The sequence below is a fragment of the Acomys russatus genome, chromosome 19 (assembly GCF_903995435.1).
Source record: "Acomys russatus chromosome 19, mAcoRus1.1, whole genome shotgun sequence".
Lineage (NCBI taxonomy): Eukaryota > Metazoa > Chordata > Mammalia > Rodentia > Muridae > Acomys > Acomys russatus.
The window spans coordinates 1120333-1139565 of NC_067155.1; the positions used below are offsets into that span (position 1 = coordinate 1120333).

Below are 19233 nucleotides of genomic sequence, written 5' to 3' on the forward strand. Positions count from 1 at the left end.
GTGTGACTCTGTGAGGGGAACGTTAAAGCCTGAGTGTGGTCCTCAGCATGATGATGGTAAACGCAAGTGGCCATTGTTTGGAGGCTTTTTGCTTTCTAGTCTGAAGTGACATTTTTATAGTCATTAGCCAAACTCCATGTCTCCTGTGAATTGCCTGGCCCCGTAGCTTTTGTCTGGGTTTCAAATGGAGGTGTTTGACTTTTTCTTGTGAGTTGAAAACACGTTTTTAAAAATAAGGGAGTTAAGCACATTAACCCCTCGGCAACCACATGTGCTTGTGACTGTTAGAGTTCCCTGAATGTGTGTGTGGCTCAGAGACGGGGTGAGGGTGACTTTAAGGACATCAAAGCCTTGCAGTGTTGGGGTGCAGAGGGTATACCAGAGGAGGAAGACGAAGAGAGGGAGAAGAGGAGGAGACGCTGGAAGAGGCCAAGGACGTCAGCAGCTGTAGCCTTTGCAGTGCACCTGCTCTCCACCACACCCCATTTTCGGGAACTTTCCCATCAGTGACCTCATTCAGTCTCCCATCAGCCCAGCAAAGGCCATGTCAGATCAGCCTGGTGGTCCACTGGGTGGCAGGAGACAAAGATGTTGACTTGGACACCCAGTGGCCAAGAAGGACTTTGGTCATTTGCATGTTGTTACAGCCAGGGGGGCACTTAGGATACATGCACACATGTTACATTCAGCAACAACTACAGGGGATTAAGAGATGGTGCACATCTGAGCTCTTGTCTCTTATAAGCGCCATGTGACCAAAGCCGACTGGGCCAACCTCTACAGAGCCAGGCCTCTTATGGTCACCACAACAGGCAGTTTCCATCACATTTAGTTTGAGGCAGAATCCAATCTGAGGCCTTGGTGAAATGAAAAGAAACCAGCCAGCCTGGGATTTTATTCCAGGCTGCTCAGATGCAACTGGCTTTAATCCAGGGTGAAGGGTGTGGGGAGAAGGGTCCGGCTCCCAGAAGCCCTTGGGGCAAGAGGCCTCTCGTGATGCCAGGACCTGCCGGCCACCTTGCTCCCCAGAGCACTGGCTGTGAATGGAGGAGGATGCTCCCCTCCAAGGCCACAGGCAGAGCAGGGAGCCAAGTCAGGTTAATAGGGGATTAAATAGCTAACTTCCTGCCATGACCAGCTCTGTTTAAAAGGGGAACTGAGAAAGCCAGCAAGACGGGAACAATCAATACACTTCTGACAACTGCTGCTGTCTTCACCCGTTTCACACTATCACCACAGCAAAGGGAAGCCTTTCCTTAAAGGCATGTGGAGGCAGGGCTTCTCTCTTCTCTATCCCTTCTTCCCCTCCATGCTTCTCCCCCCCCCTTCTCTTCTCCCTCTTCCTCCCTTCCTCCTCCTCCCCCTGCTCCCCCTCTTCCCTTACCCCTTCTCCCCTTCCCCTTCCTCTTCTCCCTCCTCCTCCCCCTCCTCTCCTCCCCCTCCTCCTCCTCCACTGCCCTCTGCTCTGCTCCCTTCCATCCTTTCCTGCTGCCTTGTCTTTTCCCCCTTTCTCCCTTCCCCTCTCCTCCTTGCTTCCCTTTCTGATTTCTACAACAGACATGAGCGCATTGAAATAACATCAATTTCAGAGAACAAGGGGGCAATTTCCTTCCCAGATTATCTCATTGAGGAGACAGGCCCAAGGCAGGGCTTCAGGGACTAGGTTTTGGCAGATCGGGGGGCTGGGGCTGTTGCTCACAGGCTCCTGCCCCCCTCCTTTTTTTATTCCTTCTTGTGTTGCGGATTAAACTTAGAGGCTTGCACATGGTAAGCAAATAAGTCTGCCAACCCTCAAGCTACATTTACAGCCCTCTGTTTTTCACATTTTATTTTGAGTCATGGATTCACTCAATGGTCCAGATTGTCGTTGGATTCACTCTATAGCCCAGGAATGATTTGAATGGATGATCCTCCTGCCTCAGCCTCGAGAACATAGGATATCATAGCCCTGGGTCTCCGGGACTGGTTTCTGCTGTTCAGTTCTTTGATGCTCTGGCCACCATCCCCTCTTGGGCATGGAGCTAAGTAATCAGCTGAGGGATGTTTTCCTGGGCCTGAATCCTCTTGGAGCATCAGAATGCTTGGTTAGGATGGGATGCCCACTCTGAGGTCCAACAGAGGAAGAAGGACCACATGCCTCCAATGGCTGACTGGTTCTGAGGAAGGCATGACCAACTGCATCCTGGGAACAAGCCAGGAAGGCTTCCTGGAAAAGCAGCGTAGAGCATGGAGGATAGATTTGGTCTGACAGCTACGGAGAGGTCACGGTGGACTGTGAGAGGGTTGGAGAGATGTCCCCCCTCTACTTTTTCAGCCTCTTCTCACTCATGCCCAGGAGGCCCTCTCCATGACCGAATTCTGACTTTACATCACTTTGCGTCTCAGGCAGGGGTGGCGTTTTGGAGGTTCTTTGGAGGAAACTTTGGGAATTAGGAACTAACGAGGAAAAGTAAGTTACTGGGGTGTACCCTTAGGGGGATATTATGCCTGTAGCCTTCCTCCCTCTGTTTTCTGTCTGTCCCAAGATGAATAGCTCTCCTATACTACATATGCCTGTGGCCATGAAGTTGAGGTTGCATACCTGCAGCCAAGCAACTGTGGACTGCACCTTCTGAACCCCTGAACCAAACCGAAATCCTTCTTACACGTTGTTTGTCAGGTGTGTTGGACACAGCAGCAAAGATTAACTGATACAGTATGCTTCCTGGATCTAAAACCAAGCGTGCTAAATGTTGTGGTCAGTATCTGGGGAGGGTTCTCGCACACCTAGGGTTGTCAGTCATTTAAATGTCCTACTGCATTTTGTTTGTTCGTTCGTTTGTCATCTCAGAATCCCAAGATGTCAACAAGACAGTTATCATCAGTCAGCTTTGTAAACCGAGGCCTGGGCATGTACTTGAGTCACCAGTGGGGAATCATACAACTGGGTTCTCATCAGTGGCTCTTCGGGTGGCATATTTCTTCACCGAGGGAACAACTTTTTGGACTCAGAAAATAAGACTGGAAGATGATGTGTCAACCTTTGTAAATAGTAAGAAACCACTAGAGTGTAAAACAACTTTTGTAGTTTGTGTTGTGTGAGGTTTGTGCCAGCCTCTGGTATCCAATCAGTAAGCGACAGACAAGCTTTTTGTCCATGGTGCCTGCCATCTCTGCCCCAACACCACCAGTCCCCAGGAAATGCCTTTCTGCCTATTTCCATGCCACGTGAGTGTTTCTTGCTTGTGCCTGTGGTTCCCTTTCTCTCTTGCGTAGTCTGAGTGAAGGAATTGGCTCGCCAAGCATTGCGGTGCAATGGGCATGCATGTGATGTGAACATTAAAAGTAGCCCACCCACTTGTCTTTGCTTTGACTCTGGAGCCAGGCTTCCCAGATATAGATTTTGTGGGACTTTAATCTTTGGAGCCTTAGTTTCCTTATTTTTCACTATTGTAGTGGTGTAGATGCCTACAGTGTAGAGTTGTGTAAGGCTGACACAATCTGATAATTGTGATATGCTCAGTCGTGTTGGCATGCCTTTCCTTAGAAAGGAGATTATGAAAATGAAAATACTGTTGTAGTGTAGGCAGCAAGGATGCTGACGATGTCAGTGATGGTGGTGAAAATCTCAGTGGCAATGAGTGTAATCTCATCCATTAGCTTTCTCATCTCTATAACCCAAACAAACAACTACAAAGAGAAAAACTTAAGAGCAGTAAAGACCTGAGTCCTATTTCCAGAGTATTTTTTTTTTTGCCTATGCCTTTTGGTGCTGTGCACTTGAGCATTACCTCATAGCAGCAACAAGACGTAGAAGAAGCTGCTATTCAGCTTATGAAAGGCATGACACAGAAAGAGTGAGAAAAGGACTAGGGGCCAGGCATGATCTTCAAAGTCATGCTAACAGTGGCCTATTTACTCCAGTTGGGTCCTACTTTCTAAATTTTCTACTGCCTCCCCAACAGGACCACTAGTGGGGAGGAAACCTTCAGCGTGTAAGCTTGTGCTTGACACTTCATATTCAAGCCTAACAGTGATGATGCAGAAGACGGTAGTGACGACACATAGGGACGGTTATGATGATGTGATGGCTATTGCTCTTCTACTGAAAGCTTACTCTGCCTGCCAGACAGTCCTGGTCATAACAACCTTGATGGTGCTCCAATTCCATCCCTAGCATTTATTTCTGTCTCCAGCTTTGCGTGGTATAAGCAGGCTGCGGTATAAGACACAAAAAATTGGACCCCAGCTCACATGTGTTCTCTATCCTGAATCCTTTGGGCTCTTCTCCTGTCTCATCGGATGTGTCCCTTGCCTGATTCTAGTTCTGGGCTCAACCCAGGACTCAAAAATTCAACATGGCAGAAAGATCTCTCTTTCACTGAGAATTTTAGAGCCACCTAGTCTCCAAGGAAAGAACACTTTTTATTCTCTTTACCTCGTCTGTGTCTTCTCACGTGTCCACCAACATGGCTGCAGCCTCCTGTTGCCAGTTCAGCCAAGTTCCATTCACCATTTGAGGCAAGAAAGGCCTTGATCTGAGGAACTTTGGAACTTTGACTCTCAGCTTGAACTTAGTTTCCGCCATTACACGATTTCCAACACCCATAGACTGATTTGAATATCATGCTTTCATTGATATATTCAGTAAGCTTTTTTTTTTTTTTTTAACTGTTTCTGGCCCTGTCTCAAAGCATTGCCTGCACATCAGTCAAAAATGGAACAGGTCACCCATGCTGCCCTCTTGTTTATCTATTAATCATCTGGCAAATAAACCACTCAGTATCCTGCCCACCTCGGTAATGTTTGTGATGTAATTTGTTTGGATGCCCAAATGTCACCAGCGTTGATTGTAAGAGCTGAAAAAAAAAATGTACTTGCTTAGCACAGCAAGCTCTAGGCCAAAATGTAAGCATGAAATCTCTGGTTTATTTTTGTAATAATGTTTACAGCTGTTTAATGACCCCGAAAAGGTTCAGTAGTCTGGTGTTCTGTATTTCAGGAGTATGTGATGCTTAGAACAACCTTAGCTAAGGAGTTAGGCATCAACAATTGGGAAAATTGTATTTAATAAGCCACTGTGTTCTAGGTGAGCTTGTCTAATTGTTACTTAACTTATGTAGAAGAAAGCAAGGTGGGTTACAGGAAGGAGCCAGGGTTATTTGAGTTTTGAGGAGATGAGTGTCTCCCCACAACCAGAACTGTAGGCCGTGAGACCCTATTGAATAGACAACTCAGAACTGTTTTCGACCCTCCCATGCCGTTAAAGGGAACAAATCCCAATTGTGCTCAGCAGCTCAGGTGCAGGATTCCTTCAACGTGTCCAAGGTGACACTTTTACCCACTTTGATAAAATATGGGATGTTTAGTTGTGCTCAGCTAGGCAACAATTTTCAATTTTTCTAAAAATCCACTTGAAACAGTTATTCTGAAAGTCGTTTTTATCTCCCACCATTCTTTTTTGGTAGGATGTGGATAAGGCTCTTTTGTGCGTCTTACTGGCGAGCTCTATATTCTTGAGACTATTCACAAAGTTTCTCTCTCTCCCCCCCCCCCCTCCATGCTTGAAAATTGGGCACTGTATTTTTGTGTAAAACTTATTTAAACTTATGGCTCCTGGCATTTCTGGTGTCCTGATAGTTTTAAATTTCATTTTGAGGGAAAGATACAATTACAGCCTCTTGGAAGAGTTAAGTGAGGCCTTTGTCACTGACATCACAGGAAATAGTTTTAAAGGGAGTAATGCAAAAATGGAAATAGCCATTAGCACTACCAAAGGCAGTGGAGTGGCTCCTGGTCCCTCCAGTGATGGGCTGAGGAGGCCGTTTGGTTGTCTGCGCTCAGTGGCAGGTGTTACAAGCCGACGAGCCCTTCCTCGTGAATGGTGGGCTTGCAGAGCTCATGGCTTTCTGACACCTTCACCAGACCCCTGCTTGTCTTCAGGGGTGGAGCCCAGACTTTCCATGACCAAGTTGAGAAGTGTCGGGAGTGTCGCTGAAACTCGCATGCCAGTTGGATTTTTCATCGGTATCAAGCATGAGGCTCAATGTCATGGGTGCCCCTCACCGTGACCCAGGGTAGGTCAGGACCACTTAGAATGTTATGATAGTCCCTGTAACTGAAAATGTCCATCTCCAATGGGGACAGTTGCCTGCCTTTGCTAGACTTAGGTAATTTGTATTCATTGATTCCGTCCATTGGTCAACCAATGCTTAGTGACTCAAGTCTTCACATGCTCAGGGGTGGGGCCACAGTCTGTAGGTCAAGAGCAAGCTATATTCAGTGTTGAGCAGTTATTTTGCTTGTGTACATGCTTGTGGTAGTGGAGGTTGAGGCCCTTATGTGCGTGAGGCAAGCATCCTCCCTTTGAGCTCTATCTTCCATTGGTTTCCTCGCTTTGCTGTACCCATGTGAGAGTGCTGCTGGCTGTGGTACGCAGGTCAGGCTGCTTAGTCGCCTGAAGGCCTGAGTCATGGCCTGTCCTCTGTTAGTTGGTGACTTCTGGGTGTGGGCCCCCAGCTCCTGCATTGGGAAGTGTTGAGCTGCTAGCCAGGCTGCTGCTAATAGAGGATGGAGCGATCACATGGGCTAAAATGATCCCTGGAAAGTGGCTGTTCAAGTGCATGACTTCCCTGCTTATCAGAACCTGGCCATAGGGGGGGGGGGCAGGTCACAGTCAGACAGTTGCTATGTGGCCTATGAGGGACCAGTGTGATCCCTACAGGAAGGCATTCTTTATGCATTTATTTGTTCCCTGGACGGCTAGGGGAAAACAGTGGAGCTGTCGCAGGCAGCCCACCTCCTCCAGTCCTGTGAGCGCCTACAGCCGCGGCTGGATCCAAGCCTTTAATAGTACGATAAATGACCTTTGGTTTCCCATGGTGTGTATGTGTGTGAGTTGCTGGCATGCCACTATTGAGGAATCCCTGCCTGACGCTCAACAGTCATACTTGATGTGAGTGCCTGTGTTCCCGGGTACATGACTACATGTGAGTATAGACTAACACACACACACACACACACACACACACCTTGAACATACTCCTTGTAGATACTTTCCCATCCCCTCCCTGAGATGGTCCTTGGCCCACAAGGCAGGTACGTTAGAAGGTTTATGACCAATACTTGAATGGCGGAGATGAGGCCTGAAATGAATCGTGGATTGCTGAAGTATGGAGAGGTTGGGGCTGGCCCAGGTTTTTGTGAGTCCCAGGCCGGGCCTGAGGCCAGCTTGTCCTGCCTCGGCCGCTTTGGCCCAGGGACAGAACATCAATTACTTCCGACTCTTTCCAAGAACTCCCATGGCCCTGTCTTGCTTCAAGTCGGGTGGCAGGCAGTGGTTTGGAATGACACTCTGCAGCAACCTGGGCCGCCTGCTCTTGGAAAGCTGAGGATTCAGGGATGCTCTCTGACACAGTGGTTCTCTCTGCCCAGGTTCCATGCAGGCTTAGCTCAGGGCCCCAGGGCCCCAAGAGCATCTTTTGGATGCTGGCTGGTCCTTCCGAACACATGTTCACTATCTGTTCCTTAGTGTCCAGAGTAGGGACAGCAAAGGTGGATAAAGACTGGCGTGATTCCCACGGGCACCCAGATGGAGGAATATGGTGGTGAGGTAATCCTCTCTGGTCACTTTAGAACTTTGGCATTTGAACTGTCAATGTTCCCCAACCTATGAAAAGCTGAGATTGGAATGAAGGTGAGGCTCCTTTGGGGGCCTAGCTGCTCCTACAGTCAGTGACTCTAGGGTCTGTTAATGCTCTCGTCCATTGATGAGGGACAGAGAACCCAAACTGAGATTTAGGGTTTGCTGCATGGCATCTGCTTGCAGAGAAGAAGCCCATGAATAAAAGTGATAGCACATTGGACTATTCAGGAGGGCTCCGATCACGGGAGGGAGGAGGTGAGACAGAGCAGAGCGGCTGACCAGCCTCTATCAAAGTGGGTGTGAAGGGCCTCTTGGGCTCCATTCTATGTCGAGAAGCCAATTCCGAAGGACTGGGAAGCATGTCCCTCCTCCACTAAAACACTAGCTGTGGCATCTGAAAAAAACAAAGTGTTGATTTAAATAATGACAACAGCAATGAATGTTGCCCTTTGAGCAGAATCAGAGCCCTCCATACTCAAGGCGAACAGCAAGACTGCCATGTTGAGTTGCTGGCCGGGGTAAAGGTGGGCATGGCTTCCAACTTGACTGTCCTAGTCCAGGCTGATCGTAGCCTTGTTGCTTGCACTCCCAACCTCCTCCTCCCTCTCTGCCAAACTGGCAACTGGCCTCAATGACCAGAAAATAGCACATCTTCCTGGATGGCCATCTCCTGAGCTGGCCAACTGGGCAGCCCTTGGAAAGTAGGCCAGTCATGTTGGCTTTGATTTCTCCAAACTTACCAAGAGCTGCAGGGTGGGATGCTGTGCACTGTCATGTGGCCGCAGAGACGTGGTCCATATTTGCTCAAGAGAGGAGCTAGCATGGCTTGAGAGGGCTGGAAGGAACTCAGAAGGACCCCAGATTAGGCCCTGGATGCCACTCAAGCCTGCAGTCACCACACTCTGGGCAGGCCTGTCTCTGATCACTGGTGGACTGCCGTGATCGCTGGAGCCTGACAGTCACACCCATCAGGATATTGTCAGGTGTGAGTGGTAGAGACTGGTGCCCAGTGACGCCGAGTCAGTAGGTTTGTTGAATGAATTCTAGAATCTCCATGACAACCTAGTTCCTGAGCAATCTTCAAAACTGAAGATGGCGAGTGGGAAGCTGTTTTGTTTTGTTTTGCTTTGTTTTACTGTAGGGGAGCATGTGCCTCTGTGAGCATGTGCAAGCACGCGCAAAGCTGACCGTGACATTATTCAAGGGATACTCTGGTCTGAAGCCCCTCTCTCTCCTGGAACTGAACACCCACATCTTTACTCTTGCCAAGGCAGCCATTTCTCCCACAGGAGACCTTGTGTCACGCACTGTCTAGTCTGTCTGGCGGGTAGCCCAGCAAACAGAAGACGCTGCTGGGGCAGAATGTACTTGCCCCACAGTTGAGAGCTCTCACCCCACAAGTCCCCCCCAAGGGGAAGTTGCTTTGACCTCACAGTTTTGGCTGAGGTTAAACATAGGGCCCCTGGACCTTCTGGCTGGCCAACACACGGAAAGACTGGGACACAAAGAGAAACGCACAGTCTCATTCTGAAAGCAGGAAGTGAAGCTGGGCTCCCTTAGGGGGAAGACACACGTGCAAATGGAAGGGCTCCCCGGGCATGGGCTCGTTGCTTTCCAAGCTGCGCACCCCGAACACTCCGATGGCGGAGGAGTGCCTGCCCTCTGACCCACTGGAACAGTCTGGTGTTTGCTGTTCCGCACAGGCTGTGGAGGGGGCAGAGGAGACCATTAAAGACAATTACGCAGACTAGCTTCGAGTGTTTGTGTTTAACAAACAGCTTTGAGTTCTAATTTTCTGCAAAACACATACTGCAGGTACAATTTGTACTCATTACTGTATATTGGGAAAGTTATTAAAAACACTCAGACTTGGTTGAGACTTCCTATGGCATCGTCCCTGGATTTTAATTGGTTTTTATCTAGTTCTGCAAAAGATCTCTTTAAGGCCAAGCAAAGTCCCTGGCTCTGCTGTCTTCCCAGCCAAAGGACAGGGCAGATGACACCATCGCATGGCACAAGTTTACCTCCATCCAAACTCCGACAGCCACAAGAGTCCTCCGAGATCTCCATCAGGAGATCACATATAGGATGGGCAAAGTCGCCAGATGACAGAAACAAAAAAAAATCAGGGTTTCGTAACTAAGGGTTAAATTTTAATCTCCGAGGTTTGCAAAGCTGCTACTAGCAGTCTCCTTAAAATTTAATATACCTCGTTAATGCTTCCTTGCAAACACTGAAGGATTTTTATGATTATAATCATGTGTTACAGCACCTAGTACTGTTTCTAAGCAGCATACTAATCAGCTTAATGAGATATTACTGCACTTTTTGTTGACTAAAGCAAAAATCTCTTTTATTGTTCTAAAGCCTGTCCTTTACTTTATTTTTTTCTCCCAAAACATTATCTTGTTTTATTATGTACCAGTAAATATCATGCTATTGGCTCTATTTTTTTTCCCCCTTTGGCCAAATCATAAAATGATCTCTTTCGTCTTAGACTACTGAGTGTACGGAATATAGTAAAAAGAAAAGAAAGTGCCCCGGTGGTCTTCCAATGAAAGCCACTCTGCTCTAAGGCAAACTTCGGTCTGAACCAACAGGTAGAGGAACTTTGTGAAGGGAATGGAGAAGTCGCTGAACACATAGAGCCTTGATATGATAGGTGTTGAAAATGGTAAAATATTAATAATTGAAACGTGAATGAATAATTGCAATCTGTAAATAGAAAATACAGGGAAGGCGATCCAGTCCCAAAACAAATTGGAGGACACTGCCATGTTGCATAATTGACATTTAATAATTCATCTCTTTATTATTGTTTTTTTGTCTATAATTCCTTAGCATTATTATGGGTGGGTAAGTCATGAAACGCAAACGTACTCTGCCCCCTCCACCCCTCACCCAGCCCCCCGCCCCGCGCCTATCCCCAACTGACGTCATTGCCTCTTCCAGCCACTGTACCTGGCACATATCTGAACTCTCGTTTTTTTACTTCTAGGGATGGAAGAAGCGAGTCTGTGCCTTGGAGTGTCCTCGGCGGCACCGGAAGCTGAGCCTCCTCACCTGAGCGGCCCGGTCCTCAATGGCCAGTATGCCATGAGTCAGAAGCTGCACCAGATCACTTCTCAGCTCAGCCATGCCTTTCCTGAGTTGCACCCGCGGCCCAATCCGGAGGAGAAGCCACCCGTGGCCCTTGAGGAGAAGGGCCACGTGCCCATGAGCGGGCAGTCCATGGGCAGCCAAATGGCGTTACTGGCCAACCAGCTGGGCCGCGATGTGGACAGCAGCCTGAACGGGCGCGTGGACCTGCAGCAGTTCCTCAACGGGCAGAACCTCGGAATCATGTCTCAGATGAGCGACATTGAGGACGACGCCCGAAAGAATCGGAAGTACCCCTGTCCTCTGTGCGGCAAGCGTTTCCGGTTCAACAGCATCCTCTCCCTGCACATGCGCACCCACACCGGAGAGAAGCCTTTCAAGTGCCCCTACTGCGACCACCGCGCTGCCCAAAAAGGAAACCTCAAGATCCACCTGCGGACCCACAAGCTGGGCAACTTGGGGAAGGGGCGCGGGCGGGTGCGTGAGGAGAACCGTCTGCTGCACGAGCTGGAGGAGAGGGCCATCCTGCGGGACAAGCAGATGAAGGGCAGCCTGCTGCAGCCTAGGTCTGAGCTCAAGCCCTTGGCGCATGCCCAGCAGGCCCCGTTGGCCACCTGCAACTTGGCCTTGCCTGCAAACCACACCGTGCCCGACATAGCCCACCCGGCACCTTCCCCCAAGCCGGCCAGTCTGCAGGAGGACCCGGTGACCCCAACAGCGGGCTTCAGATGCACCTTTTGCAAAGGCAAGTTCAAGAAGCGCGAGGAGTTGGACCGCCACATCCGCATTTTGCACAAGCCCTACAAGTGCACGCTGTGCGACTTCGCGGCCTCGCAGGAGGAGGAGCTCATCAGCCACGTGGAGAAGGCACACATCACCGCTGAGTCGGCCCAGGGCCAGGGTCCCAATGGCGGCGGAGAGCAGTCGGCTAACGAGTTCCGCTGCGAGGTCTGCGGCCAGGTGTTCAGCCAGGCCTGGTTCCTCAAGGGCCACATGCGCAAACACAAGGACTCCTTTGAGCACTGCTGTCAGATCTGTGGCCGGCGCTTCAAAGAGCCGTGGTTCCTGAAGAATCACATGAAAGTCCACCTCAACAAGCTGTCGGTGAAGAACAAATCCCCCACCGAACCCGAGGTGTCCGTGCCCATGGGTGGCCTGTCCCAGGAGGCCCATGCCAACCTGTATTCTAGGTACCTCTCCTGTCTGCAGAGTGGCTTTATGACCCCGGACAAAGCCAGCCTGGGGGAGCCCACCCAGCTCTATGGCAAAGGGGAGCTTCCGGCCAAGGAGAAGGAGGTTCTGGGAAAGTTACTCTCGCCCATTTCCAGTATGGCTCACAGTGTCCCCGAAGGGGACAAGCACTCCCTCCTGGGCTGCCTCAACCTCGTGCCGCCGCTAAAATCCAGCTGCATCGAGCGGCTGCAGGCAGCTGCCAAAGCTGCCGAGATAGACCCCGTGAATAGCTACCAGGCCTGGCAGCTCATGGCGAGGGGCATGGCCATGGAACATGGTTTCTTATCGAAAGAGCATCAGCTCACGCGCAACCACGAAGACCCTTTGGCAAACGCCGGAGGAGGAGTTCTGTTTGATAAGGAGAAGCGAGAGTACGCGTTAGTGGGAGCAGATGGCTCGAAGCAGAAAATGCCTGCTGATTTGGTTCACAGCGCTAAAGTGGGCAATCAGAGAGACTTGCCAAATAAGCTCGACCCTCTAGAAGGCAGTCGGGAGTTTTTGTCACATGGCCTCAACCAGACTCTCGAATACAACCTTCAGGGTCCCGGCGGGCACATGAAGGAGAAACCCACCGAGTGCCCCGACTGCGGGCGGGTGTTCCGCACCTACCACCAGGTAGTGGTGCACTCTCGCGTTCACAAGCGGGACCGCAAGAGCGAAGAGGACGCGTTGCACGTGGGTGTGGGCCTGGAGGAGCGGCGAGGCTCGGGCAGTGACCAGGAGTCCCAGTCGGTGAGCCGCTCCACCACACCTGGCTCCTCTAACGTGACTGAGGAGAGCGGGGCTGGAGGTGGCCTGTCGCAGACCGGGAGCGCCCAGGAGGACAGTCCACACCCGTCTTCACCGTCTTCCTCAGGTAGGTTGGCAGGAGGAAAAGGGGCCGCCGCTTGGTTCCGCACACCGGCCTCAGGCCTTAAAATGGGTCTGAGGTTGGTGTAGCTGGACCACAAAGAGTGGCAGGCTGGATGCTGGACAGTGTCTGTTTCCTTCAGGATGATGCTCCGGCTCCAAAGATGGGGCTGTCCTTTTCAACCCTGAGCCATGGCTACCAGCTAAAGGCAGCGGAACCTCTTCCCTGCTGGTAGGGAGGGGGGCAGATGGGGTTTTGGTGGGGCACAGTTTTGCCTTTCCACTTGTAGCCTAACTTGGTTCTTGGGTTTGTCTCGGGAAGCCAGGAGCTGATGTTTGGCTCTAGACCCAGATGTGAATGTGGAGGAGGGTAACCTTTGCTTTCCCGTAACTGCATCCACACAAACCTCTCATGTGGGAGTTTTCTCCCAGCCTCCCTCCCCAGGCCACACCTACATCCCCCACCCCATCCCCGTCCGTCCCTTTCTGAAACCCCAGGCTGGCCCACCTGCCCCCAGAGCCAGAGCACTTTCTTCCGATGGTTTCAGCGCCAAGCACAGGGGTTTGAAAACACAGATGTATGCCTGCGTGCCTTTGACTGTACTGTGTTGCATGGGCGATACAGTTCTAGGGTCTAAAATAGCAAAGCAGGAAAAAAAATCTGTCATCAGAAATGTCTTTGAAATGCTGAAGCATCCTGGCCCTGTTTGAGGGGGGGAAAAAAAAAGAAAGGAAAAGAAAGGAAGAAAAAAAATTAAATATACTAGTCTGAGATGGTTAAATTTAAATCGCTACCTAACAGCAGGTAAAAGGTTGCCTTCGTCTGTATTTCCAAAGTCCTTTCACTAATGGATAGTAAATTGAAAGTTATATCTCCAACCCTTTATAAAGAAAGCACCTTTGCTAATACTGTAATCATTCTACTGCCTAACAACAGAGGAAATCATGCCATAACAAATACCCTGTTACTAATGGCAACATTGATTTCTGCAATCAGCCATTAAGTCTAGAAAATGAAAGACAGTTTGAGGCACCTCGAGGCACTGCGTTGCCCACTGTTAAAGATGTGGCAATGTGCTGCCGAGGGTCGTTTCTTAAAAGTTCTCTCCCGCCCCCCCCCTCTGTGTGTGTGTGTGTGTGTGTGTGTGTGTGTGAGTGTGCGTGTGCGTGCATGCGTGTGTCTGTGCGCGCGTGCATGCGTGTGTGCGCGCGCGTGTGTGTGTTGGCTGTTATTTTTATTGTACAGACAATTCACTCCTGTAGTTACTAACTAGATGCCAACGCATCTAGTTAGTTTTTACTCTCTCCTCTCTCTTCTAGAACAAAACTAGTACCAGAATAAAGTGTGTGTGAATGTGTATGCGCGCGCGCGTGAGTGTGTGAGCGCGCACATGCGCGTGCCCTCGCGTGCCGGCTTCTTACAAGCCAGTAAAGAATTGTTAATACACATAAATCTGCGCTACACATTCCAGAGATTCCGATAGCACTTAATGCTGCTGCTTAAATACCCATGAAACACACTGTCTGCTCGTGAAGTCCTGGACTGGCTGGCGATTTATTACTGACGGGATGCTTCGGGGGAGAGCCTGACGAGGGTGTGAGGACCGTGGGAGGATGGGGTCACGCTGCTGCATGGTGGGGGCCTTGTGAAGAGGAAAGTTGTGACGTTGTGTTGTCCTTCCTGCCAGTGGGAGCGGGTTGGGGAGCTCCAGGCATCCCTCTGCTGTCTCCAGGGACCCTTTCCAACCCTCTGGAAAGAGGTGTGTGGGGGGGGGAGTGTCTCTTCTTTAGGAAATGCGTTTGCCACTCTTCTGAGGTTGGGGACCTATCAGGGGGCAGACATCAGGAAGCAGACTGGACTCCCTAAGTTTTTGGAGTGATATGGTTTTCACACTGACGGATTCCATCCCACTCCCCCAGACCTGCTAAAACAAGAGGGTCTTAGCATAATATCTCAATACCAAATGCTCGACTCTATTAATGGCATGTTTACCATGTTTTTTATATCACCTTCTGGCCAAGCGGTAGCCGGCTGCTTGCTGCTTCCCCATCTCTAAATACTGTATTGGAAGAAAAAAAACACACACCCAAACCCAGATTTATTTATTTATTTATTTATTTATTTATTTATTTATTTATTGCTAAGAGAAGCAGCCCTGGTCAAAGGCAACTCACACTTGAGCTGGCATTAGCGCTCCACTTTATTTCCCTGTCCCCCTTCCCCCGTGAAGGAATTTTACAGTTGTGAATACTGATGCTTTCATTTGGGGTTTGACTTCTTTGTTTTCTTCATATTCAAATCAGACCCTTTCATAATTTTCTGACTAAGTAGGGAGGAAATGGATGGCCTACCCACTCTGCAGCCCAAATCAACAGCGCGTCTGAGGGCATTCAGCCTTTGCTGGGATTTAGGATTCTCAACCAAATCTGGTTCATTTTCCCTGTTCTTTCTAACAAGTGTGACTTGTATAAAGTGAATCCAAAGGCACATTTAAATAAAACTCTCCACACAATTGAGACTTACATTGTTACCTGTGAGAAACCTGCAAGGTGAAGGGGAGGGGAATTTTTTTAAGCCCTTAAGTAAAGAGGGGGGGAAAAAGTACTTATTAAGGCGGCTATTAAGAAATAACCGCAAAACACGGTCTTACAAATTTCTCAGACTGCATAACAATGTCACAAAACTTCATTTGCATGGCTTGATTCTTTTTTTGTTGAAAACTGGGTCAGTAGGGCCTGAGAAACTATTTTTCAGATCTTAACCAATGAATTCTTCTTTATAAATCGCTGCTCTTAACATGATAGTAGTTTTGAATTCATCATAAAAAAAACCTTTTTAGCAGAGCCTCTTAGAATAGATCTCTAGAAGAAGGCTTACAATGAGTGGCAGAGACGTCCTTTGTTATCTGATGTAATTCTTTGCAAAGGAGGATTGGGAACAGAGTGGCTGTTTAAAAATGTCTTGCTCAGACCGAGACGAAGAAAGGGTCAAGTTTGCAATCAAACAGTTCTTGCCGAGATGGGCGACTGTCACTGGCTAGGCTAATGTGGGATGCAGCTGTTTGTTATGTGAGCAGAAGAGTGTTTGAATCAGTGAACATGTGAAAATGATTCCAGTGAACCAGAAAATTTGTTTGTTCTTTTGCCTCCAAACTGCTGAGAACCAAGCTTAAGATCAACCGCGAGAACCAGGACCTTTGACAGACGGAGGGGTCATATTTTTTCTAACAGAAAAGCGGTAGAATTTACCACACAGATCACCTCCCCGTCGTCCTCCCTTTGTTGTTTGTTTGCTTGCTTGTTTGTTTGTTTGATTCACTTATAATTTCACACCATAGCCCGTGTCGTTTGCCCCCGTGTGCAATGCAAAGCGAAACTCTTGTGGAGAGTGTCAGCTTATGAATTTTACTCTTTTATGACATTTAGCAAGCGGGGCGGCTGTTCTGGTGCCTCCTCGCTCCCTGGCTCTCGTGCAAAGGCTCTGATGACATTAGTCTGTGCATTTTCCCCTAAAAATCTCCTCTCACGCCACTGCCGTACCCTAGCTTTCTGCTCTGAGCCAGAAAACAACTGAAGTTCTGTTTCTTCCGATCTTGCTTTTGGAAATCATGCTTGGTATAATTAAAACTTAATGTAGTAAGAAACGATATTGTTCATTATATCCAACAGGGCAGTTACCTTCCGAATTCCCTATCATTTTGGAGTGGGGATAATTGAAGTGTTGATGGCGGGAAGGGGGTAATTGAATGCATTGACCCTCCGTTCATTAAATAAAGTCAGCAAAGTTGTGTGATCAATGGAAGGCAGGGACAGAGAGAGAGAGATACAAAGATGGAAATATCATTAACCCCTACGTCTTCTGCTACGGGTGTTTTGAGTTGGACAAGGATTATTTGATCAGCTGGGCCGGACGCCTTGGGGGCCGGTCTGATTTTGTTGCTAGAACGCATTCCTGAGATGCTGGGTCCCATTGGCCAGTGCATCAAAGGCCTTTACCCAGACCCCTGTGATACCCTGCTGATGGTGGTGGGGCGATGGCTTCTCTTCCTTTCCCACCTTTCTTTCCTCTGAGGAGTCGGCACCCTTTCCGTCCCCATTCAAGATAATCACTGCCTGTTCCACAAGAACAGATCCAAGCACTCAAAAGATGATTTTAAAAAGAAAAAGAAAAAAAAAACCCATATAAATTCTGAGGATTAAGATCTCTCTCTCTTTTTTTTCCTTTCTTTTTCTTTTTAAAATTTTTTTTCTTTCTTTTTTTCTATTTTTTTTTTTTTTTTGCTTGTGCATTCCAATTGTTCTTAAAATATTTGGCAATGTCAATTAGTAACTGAGCAGAGTTAGCTGATGAACACAATTTTCCAGTAGACTGAGCACCCTATTGTTGCCGAGCGAACAGCAGATTTCTGAGGTCATTATCATTGGCTGGTTGCTTGGCCCAGCTGCTTCCTGCTGCAAAAGCCAAACTTTATAGTGGAGCTCGGGGATGGCTGCAGCAACAGGGGGCTGGGAGGGGGGAAGCAGAGAGGAGCTGGAGCCAAAGACTGTCATTAGCAGCCGAGGAAACAGAAAGCAAAAGTTTCCAGGCCATTCCAGTGAAACCCCGGGGTCTCAGGCTCTGCCCTCTGTCCCTCTGCCTCACCTTCCACTTCCAGGAGGGGAGTTAAAGGTTGGGAGAACAACACCCCCCAAGGCATGGTGGCAGTTGACCTCTTGTAGAACAGAACTTTGGGAAACAACCATTTTCATTTATATACTGCCTTAAGAATGTTTAATGCACCCGAGAGCATAGATGTGACTCCCTCGGAGATAGATGAGACACCCCCATTCTCGATTTTAAAAAGTCATTTTCAGCCGCTTTTAGCAATGTGAAGTGAGTCAACTCGGGGACTACAGGGAAGAAATAGCAGTATGCCGGTTTTTTTCCAAAGGAACCTTCGGACAGGAGGTGGTCTGAAATTCCCTGAAAAATAAAATTTCATACTCGGGGGGGGGGGGGGGGGCGGGACTCACTCCTATGCCTTTTAGCTTTTTTCCTCTCCTCTATCACCTGACTCCTGAACCCAACCCCTTCTCACCCCCCCCCACACCCCCCCCCCAATTCAGGAGCTGTGTCAGTGAGATGAAAAACTGCACTTCTTTTTTTTTTTTTAAAGCTCAGCTGTTAAAGCTGAACACCATGTGCAGCCCTTCCGTCCCCTGCCCCGCCGTGGGAGCATGTGCAGACGGCCGCAGTGTTTGTGGAGATTTACAGAGGCCCAGCTTGTGTGTGCCAAAGCAGGGCCCAGGCAGCCGCTGGCCAAGGGCCTTCCTCCAAGTTGAAGATTTGGTGGTGGCCTCCTGCCCGGAAGGATGCACTGGCTGAGGGTCCTGGGGAATGTCAGAGAGGGCAAAGGTCAGAGGCCTGGGTGGGTGCCCTCCCTCAGTCCTTGGCTCTTCCATGTACATGGTCCTCTCCGGTGGTCCGTGCTCCGTTCACCTGAAGCAGCTTTGTGGTGTTAGGTGACAGTCACTGGTAGTCACACAACCTCCCTCCTCCCACGGGAGCAGGAGGCTTCCCTGTACTTCTTTTATAACAAACTTCCCATTCCAAGGTGAATTCCAATTGTTTTGTGTTACAAGCAACTATTTACAAACATACGGCGACACTGGGGCTTCCCCCTTGAATCCAGCTGCGTGCTGCTGCCCCTCAGCAACTCAGTCAGAGGGAAAAATGCCACCAGCTCTGACAGTCCCCACATCTCCAGTTTTGCAGAAGAGCTTCTGGAGGTCTTCATTCTCCCCTACACTCTGGTGGTTTGTGGACACCATCTGGGGCATGAAGGATTAGTTTCCAAGCCTGTGCTTGCTCAAAGCCCAGCTAATGTTTAGTTGGTGGCCTCAGTTGCCTTGTATGCAGACTGAGCACCATGTGGTGATCCCCGCTTTTCCTCCTGGTGTGCAAGGGGGTGCTGTGTTCCAGCCCATGGACCTCTGCGACACCCAAGGTCCTCCAATGCTCACTCAGTTGAGGAACGGGAGAGGTCTATTAAATCCGGTATTAATGATCATAAGTAAAATATGTGGGTGAATAAAGGGCAGGTGACAGCGAAGCAAAGAGTTAAACTGTCGGTTTTGAACATGTGTGAAGCGTGGTCCCTGTTAGCTTGAACGGCAGTTGCCAGGTCACGTCCGGCTGCCACCCTTTTGGGTCGGTGGGGATAGACTTAGCAATTAGCTTTATGAACTGGCGCGGCGGCGGCGCAGGTCCGGTGAGCTCAAGAGCTGCCTTCCGTCCGTTCCCAGTGTCTTTAGGTCAGTAGGAAACTCCACCCAGCCGATGGACACTATACATGCTAAACTGGTGCAGTATCTGCTTGCAGGACTCCGTGGGGTCCTCCTGCTCACCCCACCCTCTTGGGGGGGCTCATCCTTTGAATCTCTTCTTT

At 49.3% G+C, this 19233-nt stretch overlaps 1 protein-coding gene across 2 annotated transcripts in view; it reads left to right on the forward strand.

Moving 5' to 3' along the window:
- Znf536 (zinc finger protein 536) overlaps window positions 1–19233 on the forward strand; it is a 409410-nt gene that overhangs the window by 139849 nt on the left and 250328 nt on the right. For both annotated transcript variants that reach the window (XM_051162177.1, XM_051162178.1), the window contains exon 2: window positions 10623–12812. In XM_051162177.1, the coding sequence (XP_051018134.1) occupies window positions 10625–12812 (2188 nt within the window). In that variant the 5' untranslated portion in view covers window positions 10623–10624. The remainder of the gene's footprint in view (window positions 1–10622; window positions 12813–19233) is intronic.